This window comes from Phaethon lepturus, unplaced genomic scaffold (genome assembly GCF_000687285.1).
Source record: "Phaethon lepturus isolate BGI_N335 unplaced genomic scaffold, ASM68728v1 scaffold43420, whole genome shotgun sequence".
Classification (NCBI taxonomy): Eukaryota; Metazoa; Chordata; class Aves; order Phaethontiformes; family Phaethontidae; genus Phaethon; species Phaethon lepturus.
The window spans coordinates 442-18,898 of record NW_010514867.1 but is presented as its reverse complement, the minus strand read 5'-3'; the positions used below and the strand labels follow the sequence as shown (position 1 = coordinate 18,898).

Below are 18,457 nucleotides of genomic sequence, written 5' to 3'. Positions count from 1 at the left end.
GAGTCCTGCCCGCCCGGCACGCGTGTCCTTGTCAGGCGGGGCAGCCCCACGCCGCCGCTGCAGTGGGGAGCAAAGCCAGCTGAGCCCTTCACGCTTTTCTTTATGCTTTAGCCTTCCTGGTTTCACCTGCCTCGGGGGGATTACTAAGAGCTTTGTCCCGCGTGGAGTCTCGAGTGTTGGTGAAGTATGAGCTCAATGTGCAAACTTCCCTTCAGACCGAGCTCGGAACAGGCCCCGACTCCGTTGCCCTCCTTTTCCACGGGACCCTAACTGTGTTCTTTGCTCTGCTGTCAAATTTGCCCTGCAATCAGCCAGCCAGTTCAGAAGGCTTTGGAAGGAGGCCTGTGTCATCCCAGAGAGCATGACAATCCAAATCTTGTTTCTGCAGGAATACAGGTTTCAAAAGCAGTGTTGCTCCCGTACAGAAGTCCAGAGTTATAAACGCCTCTTGTTCATCACTTTTCTGTATTGCTCTGAAATTTGCCTAGAGAAGAAGCAGCATCCTCAGCAATTATTTTCCTTAGCACTGTGAGGGGATTGCACAACCATTGCTGTTTTCCATTAAAATTGTGTAATTGTGTCTGAGCTGTACATTTGCATGAGGCACCTGGTGCAAGGGAATGCTTGCTTGCAATTTCACTTTTTTTTTTTTGCTTTGTCTGAAGCATTACAACTAGCCGTGATGAAAGCAACTCTAACTTCAGTATCTTACCTGAACATGAAAGTGAGGCAGTCACAGCTTGTTCAGAACCATTTTCCCAGTGGCTCGTAGATTTTCCTGAGCTAGAGATGCTTTTTTTTTCATACCTGAATTATTTCCTATCTTTTTTCCAATGTTTGTTTGTTTAATTATTTTTGAACCCGTTGGAACAGTCTGGAATGTTTGGAACAGTTGGAACAACACATTTTGCTGTGCCTTGCGTGAGAAAGTATTGCCTTGCACTTGGACGGGTTGGTTGGTTGGTCTCACCCACTCTCTGACCTTGCACAGCAGGAGGCAGTGTGTAATCATTCCCTGTTTCCACCGTGCTGCCTTTAACCACAAACCCCTCCCTCAGATTCTTCCTGCAGTTCTCGCTTCCCCAAGGTGAGGAGTGAGCCCTGGTCTGCTGAGCGGCTGCTTGTACGGGAGCTGCTTTATACCTTTAGTCATCGCTTAGGCTGGAGACCAGAACTGTGCAGGGGTCTCAGTGAAGGCTGCACTGTGGATGTGTAACACTTCCCTTTCCTAGTAATTCCTAAGACTCGATTTACGCTTTTAACTGTTCCCAGGTGTTGAACTAATGTTTTTGTATTGCAGCGCTGGTGTGTGTTTCCTGCACGGCAGCAGCTATTTTAAAGCCTGTCATTCTGCATATCAAGTTAGGATTGTTTGCTCCCACAGTGCATTTTATCACCTTGTTTCTTCCAGTCAAGGGGTCCTTCTGCAGACCCACTGCCAGATCTTGTTATTGTAAATAAACTATTTTCTTTCATACCTACTTTTCTTTCTCGCTTTTCAGATCACTTGTGAACACATTAAGTGAACGAGCCTTATGAAACGTCTCTGCAGGCTTGTAGTGTGGATGTCCTTTCATTGAGCAGTTTCTGTTTTCTTGTACTTTTTCTTTTAACTGTTAACTTGCAAAGTTTTCTTTAATATCTCGTGGCTGCTGTGCTGAAGGGTCTGAAAGGCAAAGTAGACTCTATCAACTTTGTTCACTTTACTGGCAGCTTCTTTACCTAGTTCTAGACCTTGTACAATTTTCTTCTGTAAACCCATGTTGATTGTTTTCCATGGAGTAGTCCTTATGCATTTATCTACTAGTTCTGCTTTTTTAATATCATTATTACCATTTTACAGTGATAGAATTTTGTTAAACAAAGTGTGATTATATTGAATGTGCAGTTAGTACAGCGGGAAAGATTGAAAGAGTAACTTAATTTGCTCACTGTTTGTGTTGTGTTGTTTTAGGCTGACATCAGCTGGTCAGTGAATGACATGCCACAGGGGACTATTAAACAGCCCCTGGGGTATATTCCAATCATGGTGAAGTCCAAGTTGTGCAACCTCTATAATCTTTCTCCACAAGAGCTCATACAGCACCATGAGGAGGAAGAGGTAACGGGGATTCTGTGGGTCAGGAAAATCTGCATTTTATGTGAGCAGTATTGCAGGGCAGCTTCTCTTTACAGAACTTAAGCAGTTATATTTTATTTCAAGTTTGACTTTTTTTTTTTCTGAAGGTACCCTATTTATGGTGGTTTCATACAGCATCTTGAAAAATTTGCAGTCACAACTGTTTTTGAATACAGGGATCTGTTTGGTGCTGATACCTACAGTTCCAATATACAACTTCTCAACTGCTAACTAGCAACTGAGGCTATGTAGCTGTGCATGGGCCTCTGTGGAGACAAAGATTTGGAGAAGAGGTGTAGAAAGAGACATTTTCATTCTCAGTTGTTTTCTGCAGGTTCTTCCTCCTTTCTCCAGTAGCATGTCAGCTGTGGGGAATTGAATACAGAATTATTTAGTGCCATATTTTGTGTTTACAAAAAGACCAAGCAAACTGTGAAAGAAAATCTACAATAGCCTACTACTGCTGCCCTCTAGTATGCCGCTTGTACCTTCATTCATAGTATTGCTTGCTACTGAAACACTTTTTGTCTCATGGCATACCATTTGGGGAGCTATAAATTTATCAGTGTTAAGCTTGTAAGGGACCAGAAAGAGGTTTTCTGCACTGAAGATCCCTCTGATTTATAAACTCAAAATGAGAACTTCAGAGTATTTATTTAAAAAATAGTTAATGTTAGCTCTTCAAAGCTGTTCAGTTAACCACACAGGGGTTTTTCGTTTGTTTTTTTTTCTTTCTTTCTTTAAATTTTGGAACATGCATCCCTTTCCTTGCGATGTATGCTACATTTAGACGTAATAGTCACTGGCAAGGAGTGCAGCCTTGCCAAATGCAGTGCTGAAACATGTCTTGCTACGTGTTTCATAGTTAAAACATGAAATGTTTGTTAACAACTAATACAGGCATTTTTGTCTTTTACTTAAAACGCTGGGTTATTAATTTCTAAGCCCATTAAAATGATTTTTTCTTTTTCTGCCAGGAAATGGGAGGCTACTTTATAATTAATGGCTTAGAAAAAGTTATTAGGATGCTGATTATGCCCAGGCGAAATTTCCCTCTTGCAATGACAAGACACAAATGGAAAAACAGAGGCCCTGGTTTCACAGAGTACGGTAAGCTGAACAGTTTCCTGCAGCATCCTGCTAGTAACTACTTGAGAACAAACAGGAGTGACTATAGCTGACTTTTGGTAATTTGTTTTGGTGTAGCTCTTGTTGATATTTTTTACTAGATAAAAAAATGGTCAACACCACCGTAAGGGTATCAGCATGCAGCAGATGCTTACGGGAGCTGTCTGAGCCACCCATGCTGAGTGAAGAGATCATATTCTAGGCCTTGCAGTACATGTAACCCTTTGTTAAGTGGAAGGTGTAACTAAAATTCTGCCTTCAGTAGAAGTCAGTGTAAACTGCTGAACTTATTTCAATGAATTTCATTCATGCTTTGAGGTGGCAGATTTAATTTATATGAAGCAGATTAACTAGGTTCTTGGCTGTCCCATACTTTTGTCATGTATGCTCCGTAAAACAAGTTTAAAATTTAATTAAACCAGAAAAGTTACAGTTTCGAACTCAGGTGTTACCAGCTTGCTGATTTGACTGCACCATGGTGCTTGAGCACACACTGTAATTCAACATTAATTAATTTTGAGGCAGTGCCAGTTTAAACCATCCCATTTGGTTTATTTTATTTTGTCCTGCAGTGGATAGCATGGGAGAGGACCAGGAAACACTACTTCAACCGTACCACCCCAACAGGGAGATGTTAAAACTTGAACCAGAGTGCAGTTAGGAAGAGTGCTTGTGTGTTGTTGTATCATACAACCTAAGATTACAGACAAAATACTTGAGGCTTGGGGCTTTCCTTTACCTAAAAACTGTATGCATCTTCCTAGCCTCTCAGCAAGTGTGCTGGCTGTCCTGAGACGTTTGTCCACTAAGAACTGAATTGAGCTGGTGTATTTATTTGAAATAGAGACTGATGCTGAAACTAGTGATCTGCCTCATGTTCTCAGCCATGAAGTACTGAAGTTTTTCTTGTGAGTTCTCACACCTGCTTGGACACGTCACAGCAATGCAGCCAGTTGGTTTTGTGCAGCTCACGCTGGTCTTTGCTTGTGTTGATTTTTGCAGGAGTAGTGATGCATTGTGTTAAGGATGAGCACACTGCAATAAACATGAACCTTCACTACTTGGAAAATGGTTGTGTCATGGTGAATTTCATTTTTCAGAAAGAGTTGTTCTTCCTTCCCTTGGGATTTGCGCTGAAGGTAAAGAGCTAATGCTTGTGCTTTCTCTGTTGAATAAATACAGAAGTTTTGCTAAGTATTTTTATTTAAGTGGTGAGAAGCAGCTAATCCCAGATTAAGTATTTTCAGTCATCCTTCCTATACTGGCTGAAGAACTATAGTCCAAACCCAGCCTATGCCTGTCATGTAGCTCGGCTGCAGCAGAGGAAGTGTGTGCAGGGTCAAGAGAGAAGGCAAGAGTTACACAAGAGTCTCATAGCTTTTTGCTAATGAATGCTTTGGACAAATAGCTCTTGGAGGGTGTAAGAATTTGCCACCTAATGTAAAAGATCTTGGTTAATATTTTTAAAACAAAATGACAGCTGAGTGTTCAGTGAGTGAACAACATTAATCATTAAAGTCAAGTTGTCCCATTGAAATGTAAACCTGTGAATTGGCTTTTTTAAAGGAGAAAAATAAAATGCTGTTTCTGATTGGAACTTGGAAGCAATGAAGATCTGGAGGGATCTATCTGAGCACACTTGATGGGTGTAAACTGTTCTTTGGATAGCAGTCAAATGTTTTACTTGAGCCAAGGGTTTTTAAATTCTCTAAAAGCATGCTTTCTCTAATAGTAGGGCCAGAGTACTTCAGCCATGTGTTTTACCTACAGCAGCTGAGTGTTAGAGCAAATCAGAGGCCTGTGTCACTACATGATGGAAGCGTCATGTAAATTGGCATCAGTGAATTTGTATCTTCTTTCAACCTGCTGTATTCACATTGCTGTTGCACAATGTATTTCACTTTTTCTTCAGTGCTTTTCTTCAACTTTTGTTTCAACAAAAGTAGTTACCAAAAGTAGCTGATTTACCTGTTTTAATATGCAAAGGAATTGTACTGACTTTCTGGTAGCTCATGAGATCTCAGGATAAGCAGACCATATTGTCTGAAGTTCAGATTCTCTCATAAGTCACTCTATGGGTTTGTATCCCCCCCTGCATCAATCCAACTCGGTTCTGTACTGATTTCCTGTGGCCCATCCAGGTCCCACTGTGGCAGACTGCTGCAGCCCTAGTGTGCTTCTGTTCTGGCTGTAATTCTGGTTTCTTCTTGCTGTGTAATCATGGCAGTGCTCTCCTCTGTGGGACAAGAGGCAGCATGTGCTCTGGCACGATTACCAAGCAGCAGAACTCAGCTTACATTGCCCCCTTTCATAAAGAAATATGCCTTAATGTCTTTTTCATGTAGCCTTCAATCTTTCCTGAACTTTTTGAAGCCTATTTAATGTGATGAACAAATAGTTTACTTAAAGATATGGCACATTTGTCAGTAAATACAGAATTCATTGGTGGACAACATATTTGCTTAACCCTGACATAAAGAAACAATGAAGAAACCATTATAACACCAAAAGCTAAGAATGTTGGATTTAAGTATGAGCTTTAGTATATGAAATGCTGAAACCGAAGTGAATTTGTTCTAATAATCTTCATCAAAAGGCTGAATTGCCTTTTGGCTTGCATAAAACCAAGTAGCAGCTTGAGACAATGGTGAATTAAATTCATGTTTCTAAGTGAGCTCGTTCTGTAAAGATAGTAGTAAATCTTACTAAACAAGAGAAGCCTGTTAATTTAGAGGGTGCAAGTTTGTGTTGCTCTAAGGGTCTCATTGGACTGGGAGTATTTATGATCATCATCATCAGGGTATGAATATCTACTGCATTCTAAGTACCTCAATACCTAAATACCCCACAGTATTTTTCAGTTTGCATGGTGGAAGGGTATTTCCTGAGGACTGAAAACCTAAATTGGTGGCGTGCCCTAGTTCTTTTGCTGTACTTTATGGACAGGTGTTGCTATCACTTTGTTTTTCTGATCTGATACACTTCTGTCTTTCAGGCATTAGTTAATTTCCCAGACTACCAGATTTTTGAAGAGTTGGTCAAAGAAAAGGAAGGCGACACCTTTTATGTGAACTGCATTACAGAGATGATGAGAGCAGTAGTGGATGCAGGCTGTTTTACACAGCAAAATGTCCTCGAATACCTGGGAAAGAGCTTCAGAATAAAACTTAGCCTTCCTGAGTGGTACAGCAATGAACAGGCTGCAGATTTCATTTTGAAGTATGTATGTGTACGTATAGGAGTGTGTGATTCTGTGTAATTGTATTGAAATTATAGGCAGATTTAAGAGTACTCTGACATATTACATCACACTTTGTTATGGTTTTCACATGCATTTGTAAAACGATAGCCAGTGGGCAGTTTTTGATGGGACTCCAGGATATTATGATAATCTGTATTTGTGGTGTTCAGAAATATGTATTTTAATGGATTGACACAAGTATCCCCAAAGTGTTTTCAGAGGAGGGTATCAGTTCTTTAGATGTGATTTTCTGATGTACTTGATGAAAAACATAAATATTAAAGATTAAGGAAGACAAGGTTAAAGCTAGGTCTGTGACTGCTTGAGGCTCTATTTGTTGAACACAAATACTGCAATTTGTGGCACTTTATCAGTTTCACACAGTCGCGGGTAACTATGATGAGAATAACGTGTTTTTTAGAGTGGTAGAAATCAGATTTTTTTTTAAATCTTGCTTCTATGGAGTAAGTTAGAAAGGAATGGAAGAGCTGGCTATGAGACTGTCAGTGTGACAGGCATTCAACAAAGTAATTTCTTTTTCTGGTGAAGTAGATGTTTGCTCTTTGAGGGGTTTTTTAGCACATGAAAAGGATCATTTGGGATGCCCAAGTCCTTGAGTACTTGTAAATAGGGAGTGGTCAGGTGACTGGAAACACAAAGGCAGCCTGCAGGGTGCCTCCGAGGGGCCCTTAAAAGTCCATAGACCAGCTGGAAGCACAGAACTTTGTACTGAGAAATGTGAATGGATAATTTCAAGAAAGTTGGAATTACTCTGATTTTTCTTATTTCTAAATACTATGGTGAGTGGTTTGTTTGTGGGTTTTTTTTTCCCCTCTGATATGTTCTGTACACCTTATTTGTCTCAGCTGAGGAGACAGAAGAGGAGGAATAGTGAAAACATTAATTGGGATGTACCCTGTATGTAAGAGTGCTGGAACTGTAACTTATCTAGACAGAACCTGCCTCCGGAGTTTTGTCTTGCTTTGCAGTGAAGTTGTGTAGGTTTCAGTAGAGGGCAATGTAGAGCAGAAGTGAAAAGCTGAAAAAATCCTTTAATGTTGATGGAAGACTTGCACTTGTGTCTTGGAGTGCAGGTGGTCTCAAGTCTTGGAAAGCAGTCGATCAGCTTTAGTGGGAATTAGGTGTGGCTTTCCTTTTTGCTTGTGCTAGAGTGTTGTTCAGCCCAGTTTTCCACACTTGGGTTGATAGCAGTGGAAATTTGGACTTTTTGTGGCAGGACACTGATAGTGTTAACAGAAATGTTTTGTGTTTTGCTACTGCTCAGATTTGGGGTGGGGTGCGTTTATGTGGATATGTGTGTGTATATGATTGCTGTCATAGCAACTGTAAAATAATGCACAAACCTCATCCGTTGACTGGTCCTGACTCAAATATCTGTTTAAATAAACTGAATACTTAGAAGGCCATCTAACACAGGAATGTGTAAAATAAATCTTTGACAAGGTTCACCTTCATCTAATCAACCAGGTATATCCATAACAAAACTAGCTCCTTAAAAAGACAAGTTATCATTTTTTAGCTCAGTCTCTGAGGTTTTTTAATTATTATTTCTTGGAATTTTTATATAATACTAAGAGCAACTGGAAAAGTTTGCGCCTTGTTAGGCTTTTTAGCCAAAAATTTTTGTTTGTGTTTATTTAGGAGAAACTTGAAGAACAGCTAGCACAAAGAGATTAAGGTGTTAGTTGTGCTCCTTTCTCTTTCTCCAGCAAGTGTATCTGCATACATCTGACAAACAGAACTGAAAAGTTCTACCTGCTCTGTATGATGACCCGGAAGCTGTATGCTTTTGCCAAAGGGGAGTGCATGGAGGATAATCCAGACAGTCTGATGAATCAAGAAGTGCTTACCCCAGGACAGCTTTTCCTTATGTTCTTAAAGGTAAGGTCTTAAGGGGTTTGAGCCTGTGAATGTAATGGTCATCCAGTCCAGACCCTACAGTGACCATGGGGACAGGAGAAGTGCAGGAGCCAGACTGAAGAGCAGGCAGCCAGGATATGCTATGAAGGCTGAGAGAGTGCTGGGTGTAGTGTAACTAGGCAGTGTAGTTGAGGAAGGCTTGGCTGTCTCCATATAGGGCTCTAAATATGATGAAGAAAAGGCTGTACAAAACCTGGAATAAAGAGCTTCATAGCCTTCCAGAGCAAGTCAAAGCACTCCATTCAGGGTGGGAGTCTGAGGAAGGAGGGATACCGGCCATTCTGGTGTTTGAAGAGGGTTTTGAAACGGCACACTTCTGTTGTATCAGTTGAATTGGAAGTGGTAAAGATCTGCCTTGTTGTGGTGTTGCTGCTGTTTCACATGGCAAATGTGCAAGAAAATAACTGCTGCCCCCCCATCTTCCAAAAGTAATGATTCATGATGTAGTCATTGCTCTCCCATCTCTAAATTCCTTTACGGATCAGGAAGTTAATAGCATGCTTCTGACTTACGCAGTTAATTTATTACTGGTGATGTAAAAATGTGGTTTCCTAATCTGTTCCAACTCAGTATGAATTCAGTTTATTTCTAGGGATTCCTTATTTTAGGATGCCAGGAGGAAAGTATTCCTGTTCAGAAGCTTGACTATCCTATGAAAATCATTGTGGAATAATAGCTCCCATCCCAAAGTAAAGATACTTCCCTGAGTTATCTAATAACTCTTTTTTTAAACTTTCTCTTCCATTTTAGCCAAATACTAAGATCTCTCTACTACTTCAGTGGTTTCAGTGAGTTTAGAAATAAAATAAAAAGGTAGTTCTGCGAAGCATTTTAGCACTATATGGAACTGACACTGGAACTGGAAGAGGTTGCTTTCCTGCCTGGCCCTGTCAGATCAGCAAGGGAGTGAGCTAACAGCCACTTTTCTGAATGCAAAGATCCTAAATAGACTATAGCATACAGCAGACACAGTGTGGCTGTATATGGTGGATTCTTACTACGAGTTCAAAGTGTTATTGGGCATCTTATGTCCTTTCCCCGGTTTTTATATAGTATCTAAGCTCACAGCAGTGATAAAATTACAGTTAAAATCCAGTCCACTATCTCAGAGTGTCTCAGCAACATTTAAATACTGTGTGTCCATGGCCATCAAGTTTTGGTATCTAAACTTACTTTGTAATGCAGTTGTACTTTGTCACTGTATTTAGCAGGCTAATCAGTGGAGTTATTCTTGTGGTCATATTATAGGTACAATTTCTGTGTTGGGTTTTGTTTGTTCTTTATGAAATTCTGTTACTGTACTTCGCTTGCCAGACTCATCACCAGTCTGGGTGGAAATGATTACTAAGCTGCTGGATGAGTATTTTCCTTGCAGATCTGTCTTGGCATGATACTGTCAGCGTTTTTATACAATGAAGTCAGTGTGGGAAATATGGCTGGAAAACTGTCAATATGCTAAAATTTGTCCATCCTGCTGGTTCCAGAGGATTTCTGTAGCTCATGCGACTGATGCAAAGCTCTTATTTGAGCCTTTATCTTCCTGTTTTAAATGTAAATCTCTCACTTTTAAACCCTAGGAGAGGCTTGAAAGCTGGTTACAATCTGTTAAGTTCGTTTTGGAGAAAAGAACAGAAAAGGCAGATATCGGCATAAATGCAGACAGCTTGGTGAAGGCATTCAGCCTGGCAACAGACTTTACCAAGCCGTTTGAATATCTTCTTGCAACTGGTAACCTGCGATCTAAAACCGGTAAATCTTCAGGCTTAAGAAGCCTTTTTGTTTCCTGCTAAACAGAATGAGAAACAATATAAAACTGAGCTCTTAACTGAAAACAGCTGCTTTTATGCAGACTTTTTATGCTGTAACTGAATTAATAAAAGTGGTTTGAGGAAAGGCAAGATTTCTCCTCAAGAAATTTCTCCTCAAGACTTTATGCATGGTATAGAACGTGTTAGTTATTAAAGTAAAGCCTCTACCCAGATAGTTGAAACAAAATTTAGCATTATCCAAAAGAGCAACCATACTTTGATTTGTTTTCCCAAAGATTATTTCTTCTTAGAAGGTGCAATGTAAGACAGAGAAAGGGGATTTGTTTATCAGGACTTCCCCATTGGTCGTGTGAGCTTAAATGAAGAGAAACTGCTTTGTTAACGTATATTTCAAATTTACCTGGTGCTTCCCTGAAGTGTCTAGTGTGAAGATGATGTAATGCAATGCCCCCCAGAAAATCAAATTATATTAGAAGGCCACAGAATTTCAGTAAAAAGTACCGGCTGCAAATCCCCAAGTTGCTTCACTGGGAATGAGTTTCACATGTTTCTAAAAGGAGTTGGATTTTAACCAATAGCTTGGAATTTAAAGTCTCTAGGCCTCTTGCAGGTCACGGAGTTGCCTGTGCACAGGCAACAGCACATGTGCCTTCTGTTGTTGGGATCCTGTGTGAGCATCTTTAGGGTTTGTCAGTCAAAAATAAGAAACTGCCTTGTAGCAGCATACTTCATTTGTTAAAGTTGGATGACATCCTGACATAAATTTTAATTTTGTTCCCAAGGCCTGGGCATGTTACAGGACAGTGGTCTGTGTGTGGTGGGAGACAAGCTGAATTTCATTCGCTACCTTTCGCACTTTCGCTGCATACACAGAGGAGCAGCATTTTCCCAGATGAGAACTACAACTGTCCGCAAGCTTCTGCCCGAATCCTGGGGGTTCCTGTGCCCTGTGGACACCCCAGATGGAGAACCCTGTGGTCTGATGAACCACATGACAGCTCTGTGTGAAGTAGTGACAGAGATGGTGCCTGTGACAGATATTCCACCTTTGTTATGTTCCCTAGGTATGTTTTACTGGCTTGATCATTAAATGAAGCAGTCTTCCTTTTTACCTTTCTGCCCTGCAAACCCATATCTTGGAAAGGTTCTCCAGGTACCATTACTGTACACTGTTAACTTGACAAGGTGAAATCAAGTTAAACCTGTACTTGCTGTGCTTCTGCTTAGTGGTAAGTAGTATGTTGCTTATGCAGGTGTGTCAGCCTTTTGGAGAGTGTAAAGTTCCATGTAAATGTCTCTTAGCTGTGTGCTGTAGAGCGAAGATGTTCACTTAAGCACAAGGAATTGCACAGTACAAGCTCTAGGAAAGTGGACCAAGCAGTAGCTTTCTAATGCTGGTGGTGACTTGAATTGAACTGCAGCTCATTTGTGATTACCATAACAATGGGAATCCTTATTTCAACCACAAAAATAGGGAGGGGAAATGCATTTCTAGTTGTACATGGCTTATATTTTCCATTAAGCAGTCTACAGCTTTGCCCTATAGGTCTGAATTTTTTGATGTCTCTGAAGGCTTCTTGGTGTGGATTGAGGCTTCCTGCAGAAATAACTTTAGTGTTTTGTTTGCCTTCCTGGTTGTTCCTTCTACCAACCCCCTCTTCTCACAGGTGTCACCCCCATTGATGCGACTCCAAGCAAGCCTTATGCGGAGTGTTACAGAGTTGTGTTGGATGGCTCTGTGGTGGGCTGGGTAGAGAGGGAGCTGGCTCCTGAGATTGCAGAAACCCTCCGCCGTTTCAAGGTTGTCTTGTTTAAAGTGTTTCTTAGCTAAACATCTTCAGTATGCAGTGGTCAAAATAGGCATGTTTGGAACTTTTTTTTTAACTTCCATTTATTTACTTTTTTTAATCTGACCCAATAAGTTATCTTTATCTGTATGTTAGTATTGGAGTGTGCTTTTCTGTTTTATGTCCGTATGTTTGGTCTGTTGGTTTATGAAGTAATCATTTTTAGAAGAACTTTTTCTTGGAAAAAGTTAAGATAGACATATTTTCTTGGTGGAGATTTTTCTAGAAGTCTCTAAAATCTCTTCTCCACCATCTTATATTAGTAGCTACACCTGTGGTAGCCTGTTGGATGCAGCTTAACTAAACCAGTGTTGCTTTGTGTTTCTGAATTGGTATTTCTTTGCACAAACAGATAACACAAGAGAAGAGATTTCCTGCACGGGCAGAAGTGGTCCTTATCCCAATGACAGGAAAACCCAGTCTGTATCCTGGGTTGTTCATTTTTACTACCCCTTGCCGGATGGTGCGGCCTGTCAGAAACCTGTTCTATGGAAGAAATGAGTGGATTGGTACTCTGGAACAGGTGGGGTTTGCGTATTTCCTTTATAAAGCGCTGACTATTACAGAGGTACCCAGCATCAAAAACAATGTTTTGGAAAATATTTGTGAAAGGAGCTGAAGGACATAGGGAGCTTGTGTTGAAGAGCTAGAACAGGTGGCAAAAGGGTTTTATCACCTCCTGCTAATTGGTTTCCGGTAAATGTCTTAGATGGACTGTAGGGATCTTTTTGAGATACTGAAATCTGCTCTCAGTATTAGTGAGAATATAGTGAAGCTTTTGAGGTGAAGGATTGCTGTCTTGTGTTAACTGTCTTGTGTTGTATCATGTTCTCCAAATTGCCCATGGGCAGCCAAGCAGTGGATTGCCAGGGAACTTGCTCATTTGGAACAATCAAAATGTCAGACAGGAAGGAGGACATGTTACTGCACTTCTGTATTTCCAGACTTGCTTTCCTTGCAGTTGGTCTGTGATTGTAATAGGTAGTTTAACAGCTGTCTGATATTTTTCTTGCCTGCTAATAACTCTAAGGTGCAGACAACTACCACAGCTAAAACTGAAATGGGTAAAAAAGACATCGGAGGCAGCTTTGTTTTGCTTCCTTCCCTTTAAAACAAGGAAGCGAACGAGCATTCTCTGATTTGATGCTTGCAGATCTTCATGAACGTGGCCTCGCTGGAGTCAGAGGTGGTGCCCGGAATGACCACTCACCAGGAGCTCTTCCCTCACAGCATTCTGAGTGTGGTGGCCAACCTCATCCCCTTCTCCGACCACAATCAAAGTCCACGAAACATGTACCAGTGCCAGATGGGTAAGTGCTGTAGCACCTAATGCTGCAACTCCCTGGGGAAGGAAGAGGGGAAAAAAATCTCTCGTGTCTATTCCAGTGTGTCTTCCCAGCCATTGTTTCAACATTGAGCTTGATTAATTTCATGGCAAAGTAAATGAAGTCAAGTTTATCATCCTGTCTGCCTTCCAGTGGGCAGTTCTAGGTTGTTGCACTCATGTTGCCTTCCCTAAGCCATTAGTAAGTTTTGTTTGGTGTTTTTTTCTTAATTTGATGATGTTGATCATATAGACAAGTGAAAGGCGCTGCAGCAGCTGTTTGGTGATGTTGGATGTCTGACGACTGTGCTGCCAACAGTCCTCTCGTACCCATAACTGACAGAGGTTAACCTACTTCTGACTGGTAGCTACAGTAGATGCTCTGTAATAGTGTGAGGTTTCCTTGCCACCTGTTTGCAGTGAGCGACTGCTGTCTTGACACTGCAGCTGTTACTTGCTAGACATCTGTTGCAAATGAGTAATAAAGCATTGTGGCAACAGGATGGGGGTTTTTTCTGGCAACTATTTGACAAAGATTTAAATTTATGTATTTGGTTGTCTGAAAGAAATTGGAATAGGGTATGTAGTGGGGTTTCAACTAGCTGAGGTGCAAATGATGTGCAAGAAACTTACTTAAAAAAAAAAAGGGCTGAGTGTGTGGGTAGGGACTTAAGAGAGCAGGTCTCAATTACCTCGATAGCATCGCTACCATATTACATTCTGACAGTGTAACATTCTGACAATATTATCAGAAAGATGTCCTTAAAATGCTGCCACTTTTTCATACTCTTCTGAAGGTACCAGTGTGACTATGTTCAAAACTTGTTTTCCTTGCCAATGTATTTATACTGCAGAAGCAAATGCTTTTTAGCCTGGAAAGATGTAAGGTGTGCCTCACTATGGGAAACTCTGGGGAGAGGGGAAAAAAAACCCCAAACAACCAAACAAAACCAAAAAGCACCACACCAACCTTATTGGAGATTTTGAAATTGCAGAAAAGACACAAAATTACAAATAGTTCTTAGGAAATGCTATGAAAGGAATTGAGTGTTGTGGTTCATAGCAACTTTTATAGCTGGACTTAGGGCAATTATTAAATCCCAAGGATTTTAAGACTGATAATCCATCTAAATTCCAGCTTTCTCCTTAACAAGATACATGGAGGATGAAACTTTGATTAACTTCAAATTGATCCTGAATAAATCCAGTTTGCTTGCTTTCTTTATAGGAAAGCAAACCATGGGGTTTCCAGTTTATAACTACAAGGACCGCTCAGATAATAAGCTGTACCACCTTCACACTCCCCAGAGCCCTCTGGTGCGGCCCAGCATGTATGACTATTATGGTATGGACAGCTATCCAATTGGCACCAATTCAATTGTGGCTGTCATCTCCTACAGCGGCTATGACATGGAAGATGCAATGGTAAGCCACCAAAAGGAGAAATCCTGCTGTCCTGTAAAGGAATTTGATGTGGGGAACTGGGAAGAAGGGTGGTACCTGGTGGAGAAGAGCCCATTTTCTCCTTCTGCTAGCCCACAGACTCTGTTAGGGCAAATAGAGGAGCACAGCGGTTAAGTGTTGTTATCATAAGTAATACTGGAGGTACTGAGAGTAGAGCGGAGCTCCCTTGTGCAAGGCAGTGGGTTTCCAGCATTGAAAAATGCTGGGGTTACAGGACGTTTGGGCCTTTTGGAACGGTGACTTGCTGGGAGGCTTTGTTTAAGAAGGCAATGTTAAAAAGCTAAGCATCAGATAGGAATGGAAATTATGTTGTTGTTGAAGTTACTGGCAAGTCTTTAACAGGCCTTTGTTTCTTCTTTTTAGATTGTGAACAGATCTTCCTGGCAGAGAGGGTTTGCCTATGGAAGCGTTATCAAGATGGAGAGCATTGACCTTTCCCTTAAAGCCAGCAGGGCAGGCGATAATTTAGTATTTGGCATCAGGCCTGGTGATCCAAACATTATGGAGAAGTTGGATGCTGATGGACTGCCTTTTGTTGGCTCTATCCTACAGCCGGGGGACCCCTTCTACAGCTTCATGAACCTCAACACAGGGGAGACCTTCACTGTGTATTATCCGTAAGTACAGCTTGTCCCTCCTGGTCCACACACCTGGTGGCAAGTCTGAGAGCAGTTGGCCCTGATGAGCTGCAGTGTCTTTTCCTCCAGGTGGTCCCTTTTCTCCTCATGTCTTGACAGAGAGCGCATGAAGTTCATGTTGTAGGTGTTATTACTTTCTAACAGGTGGTGCCTTAGCTGCACTGGGAAGACTGCTGTGGACTCACAGAATTAGTCATCCTGGTCATAGAGCTGGGCTGAGAGATTTGCACGTGGTAATGGGGATCTGTAAACTCAGCCTGGTCGTTGCAGTTGTGGAGCCCTCTTTGGCTCTCCCCACCCTGTGCTCCTGCTCCCCAGCTCTCTCATGCCAGCCCAGCCTTAGTTCAGGTTCTTTATCCAGAGAGCTATTTTACCTCTGTAGCATACAGCTTTTGTTCATTCTTGGCCCAAATCAGATAATTATTTAGGTTCCTACAGAGAGATGAGCTTCTCAGGTCTTAGAGTTGGCTCCTGCCCCCGGTTTGCCCCAGAGACCCAGGACCCTTAAGTTCTCCCTACTGTCTAGCTGCATATGCTGCTAGATCTTACGTGTGGCTTGGAAGGGAGGGAGAACAGAGGCTTTGACTTCAAAAGCTTGCACAAGCTTGAAAGAGGCTTATGAAGCACAGTTCTTTCTGTACCCTGGCTGCGTGGGGTAAAATAATAGCAAATTATTTTATATTTTATATAAACACAGCAAAATAATAGCTTTGAAACAGAAGTTAAACTTAGGTACAGGCCTTCTGCAAATACTGTGTTCATTAGGACTTCAAAGGAGAAGAAGGAAAGTAACTTAGTCTTAACATGGGACAAAATGTATTTATTACTTAACTGGCATCTCCAGAACAAGTGGAGAGTTTGGGCTGAAAGCTCTGTAACAAGTTAAGCCTGCAGCAGACACCTAGCATGTGGAACATCAGGCTGAAGGTTCATCTGGAGAAGCAGCACACCCCTGAACAAGGCCCTTGTTTGCAAAGCCTTCTCAGCTCATGTTGTGCCTTCCCTTTCTGCTCTGAACTTTCCTCTCTGCTTTGCACTGAACCTGATTCTTTATTTTGGTATCCCACCAAGATGGTGTGAATTTACTGAGGGTAGGGAGAGGGCTGCCTTAACACAAACCAAATGGCACTGGGATGCAGTTTGTCAGATAAAGTTTGATACAGATGAACCAGGTTTAAATGATCTTTATTTTAAATCACGGGTGGCACATCACCAGATCACCTGAAAGTTGTAGCTTGCTTCTACTATTAGAAAAAGCAAATGAATGGCACTTGGGTGATGCCTCTGTGTTGCTTCCTTGCCCGAATTCTTATGCAGTCTGATTTCCCTCGCTCCTGAATAGTACTTGTCAAGAATGGTTGTTCCCCAGCTGTCCCAAGGCATTTTATGAGATTTACAAAGTTGGTTGTTTTTTTTTCCTTCATTCCCCTTTCCTAGCTAAAAATCATGAGCACATCTGACACCTTTGCTGTGTTTGTTTTTCCACCTACACAGGAATAAGGAAGTCGGCATTGTAGACAACGTCAGGTTATGCAGTAATGACCGTGGCACTGGGAAGTTCAAGAAGGCTTGCATCACTGTGAGGGTTCCCCGAAATCCAACTGTTGGAGACAAATTTGCCAGCCGTCATGGACAGAAAGGTATCCTGAGCCAGCTCTGGCCAGTTGAGGATATGCCGTTCACGGAGAATGGGATGGTTCCAGACATCCTCTTCAACCCTCACGGATTTCCCTCCCGTATGACCATTGGGATGTTAATCGAGAGCATGGCGGGGAAGTCAGCAGCGCTGCACGGTGTCTCCTATGATGCCACTCCCTTCACCTTCACAGAGAAGAACTCCGCTTTGAAATACTTTGGTGAGACTTTAGTGAGTGCAGGTTATAACTTCTTTGGGACGGAAAAGATGTACAGTGGCATCAGCGGCCTGGAGCTGGAGGCGGAGATCTTTGTGGGAGTGGTGTACTATCAGCGCCTGCGCCACATGGTGTCGGACAAGTTCCAGGTGAGGACAACGGGGCCTCGAGACGCTGTCACCAACCAGCCCATCAAGGGGAGGAATGTGGAAGGTGGGATTCGCTTCGGTGAGATGGAGCGTGACGCTTTGCTGGCTCATGGCACATCTTTCTTGCTACAAGACCGCCTGTTCAACTGCTCCGATGGCTCCATAGCCTATGTCTGCATGAGCTGTGGCAGCATGACATCTCCTGTGCTGGAGAAACCGCCGCATTCCTCCTCTGTGACAAGCAACAGGAGGTACTCCTGCTCTGTCTGTAGTGAGGTGGACACAATCGAGGTTGTCCCTGTGCCCCATGTCTTCCGTTACTTTGTCGCAGAGCTGGCAGCCATGAACATAAAAACAAAGCTTAAGGTGGAGTAGCTCTGTCCTAGGGCACAGCGATGCTGCTGCTGGGAGGGAGGAAACGTGTCAGTCCTGCCTTTGCTCCCTGTGGGTTTCAAGTGTTAAGTCAGTTCTCAGGTTCTTCAAATGTTGGCAAGATTATTTGATGTTTGTATTGAGACAGGGCAGTTGCCAAGGCATATGGCGAGGAAATGTGACTGTTGAAGTTCGTTTGCACTTCTAAAGGATCGCTAACTATTGAGATGTGGCGTATGGAAATCAAGCAATATTACTGCTTCCCACCAGGCTGCTGGGTTGAGAGCAGTGGGAGTTCTTTGTTCTCCGAGCACTGGCTGCAGCTGCACAGATGAAGAGTTCATAAAACAGCATGACGTGAATGCTGGAAATGATGAAAAAAAAGATATATTTTGGTTTTCTGAAGAAAAATCCTTACAAAACGTATGCTTTAATGATGGGTGTGTGTTAAAGTGACTGGACATGGTTTATTTTGCTTTATTTTGATACAATATGCCTTGAAACTCATGAAGAAGGTGGCAGCACAAAGTTCTACTGTACAAGCCAAGCCCCAGCCTTGACCAGAAGAGAGCAAGGTGGACAAGCCAGGTGTGTCCTGGGACCGTTTGGTGT

General features: G+C 42.0%; 1 protein-coding gene across 1 annotated transcript; it reads left to right on the top strand.

Annotated features, from left to right (window-relative positions):
• Nucleotides 1-1,960: 1,960 nt before the first annotated feature.
• On the top strand, nt 1,961-17,848 carry POLR1B (polymerase (RNA) I polypeptide B, 128kDa). Its single transcript, XM_010294186.1, has 13 exons — nt 1,961-2,101; nt 3,097-3,229; nt 4,250-4,386; nt 6,243-6,466; nt 8,219-8,390; nt 10,007-10,178; nt 10,981-11,262; nt 11,866-11,999; nt 12,398-12,568; nt 13,199-13,355; nt 14,598-14,794; nt 15,197-15,450; nt 16,966-17,848. Exons 1-13 carry the CDS (start codon nt 1,982-1,984, stop codon nt 17,846-17,848), a joined length of 3,036 nt encoding a protein of 1,011 aa, XP_010292488.1. The 5' UTR covers nt 1,961-1,981.
• The last annotated feature ends 609 nt before the right edge of the window (nt 17,849-18,457 follow it).

Coding starts and splice junctions, on each gene's coding strand:
- POLR1B (XM_010294186.1), top strand. CDS start 1,982: ATGCCACAGGGGACTATTAAACAGCCCCTGGGGTATATTCCAATCATG. Junction 3,230..4,249: donor CCCTGGTTTCACAGAGTACG/GTAAGCTGAACA, acceptor TGATTTTTGCAG/GAGTAGTGATGCATTGTGTT. Junction 14,795..15,196: donor ATGACATGGAAGATGCAATG/GTAAGCCACCAA, acceptor TCTTCTTTTTAG/ATTGTGAACAGATCTTCCTG.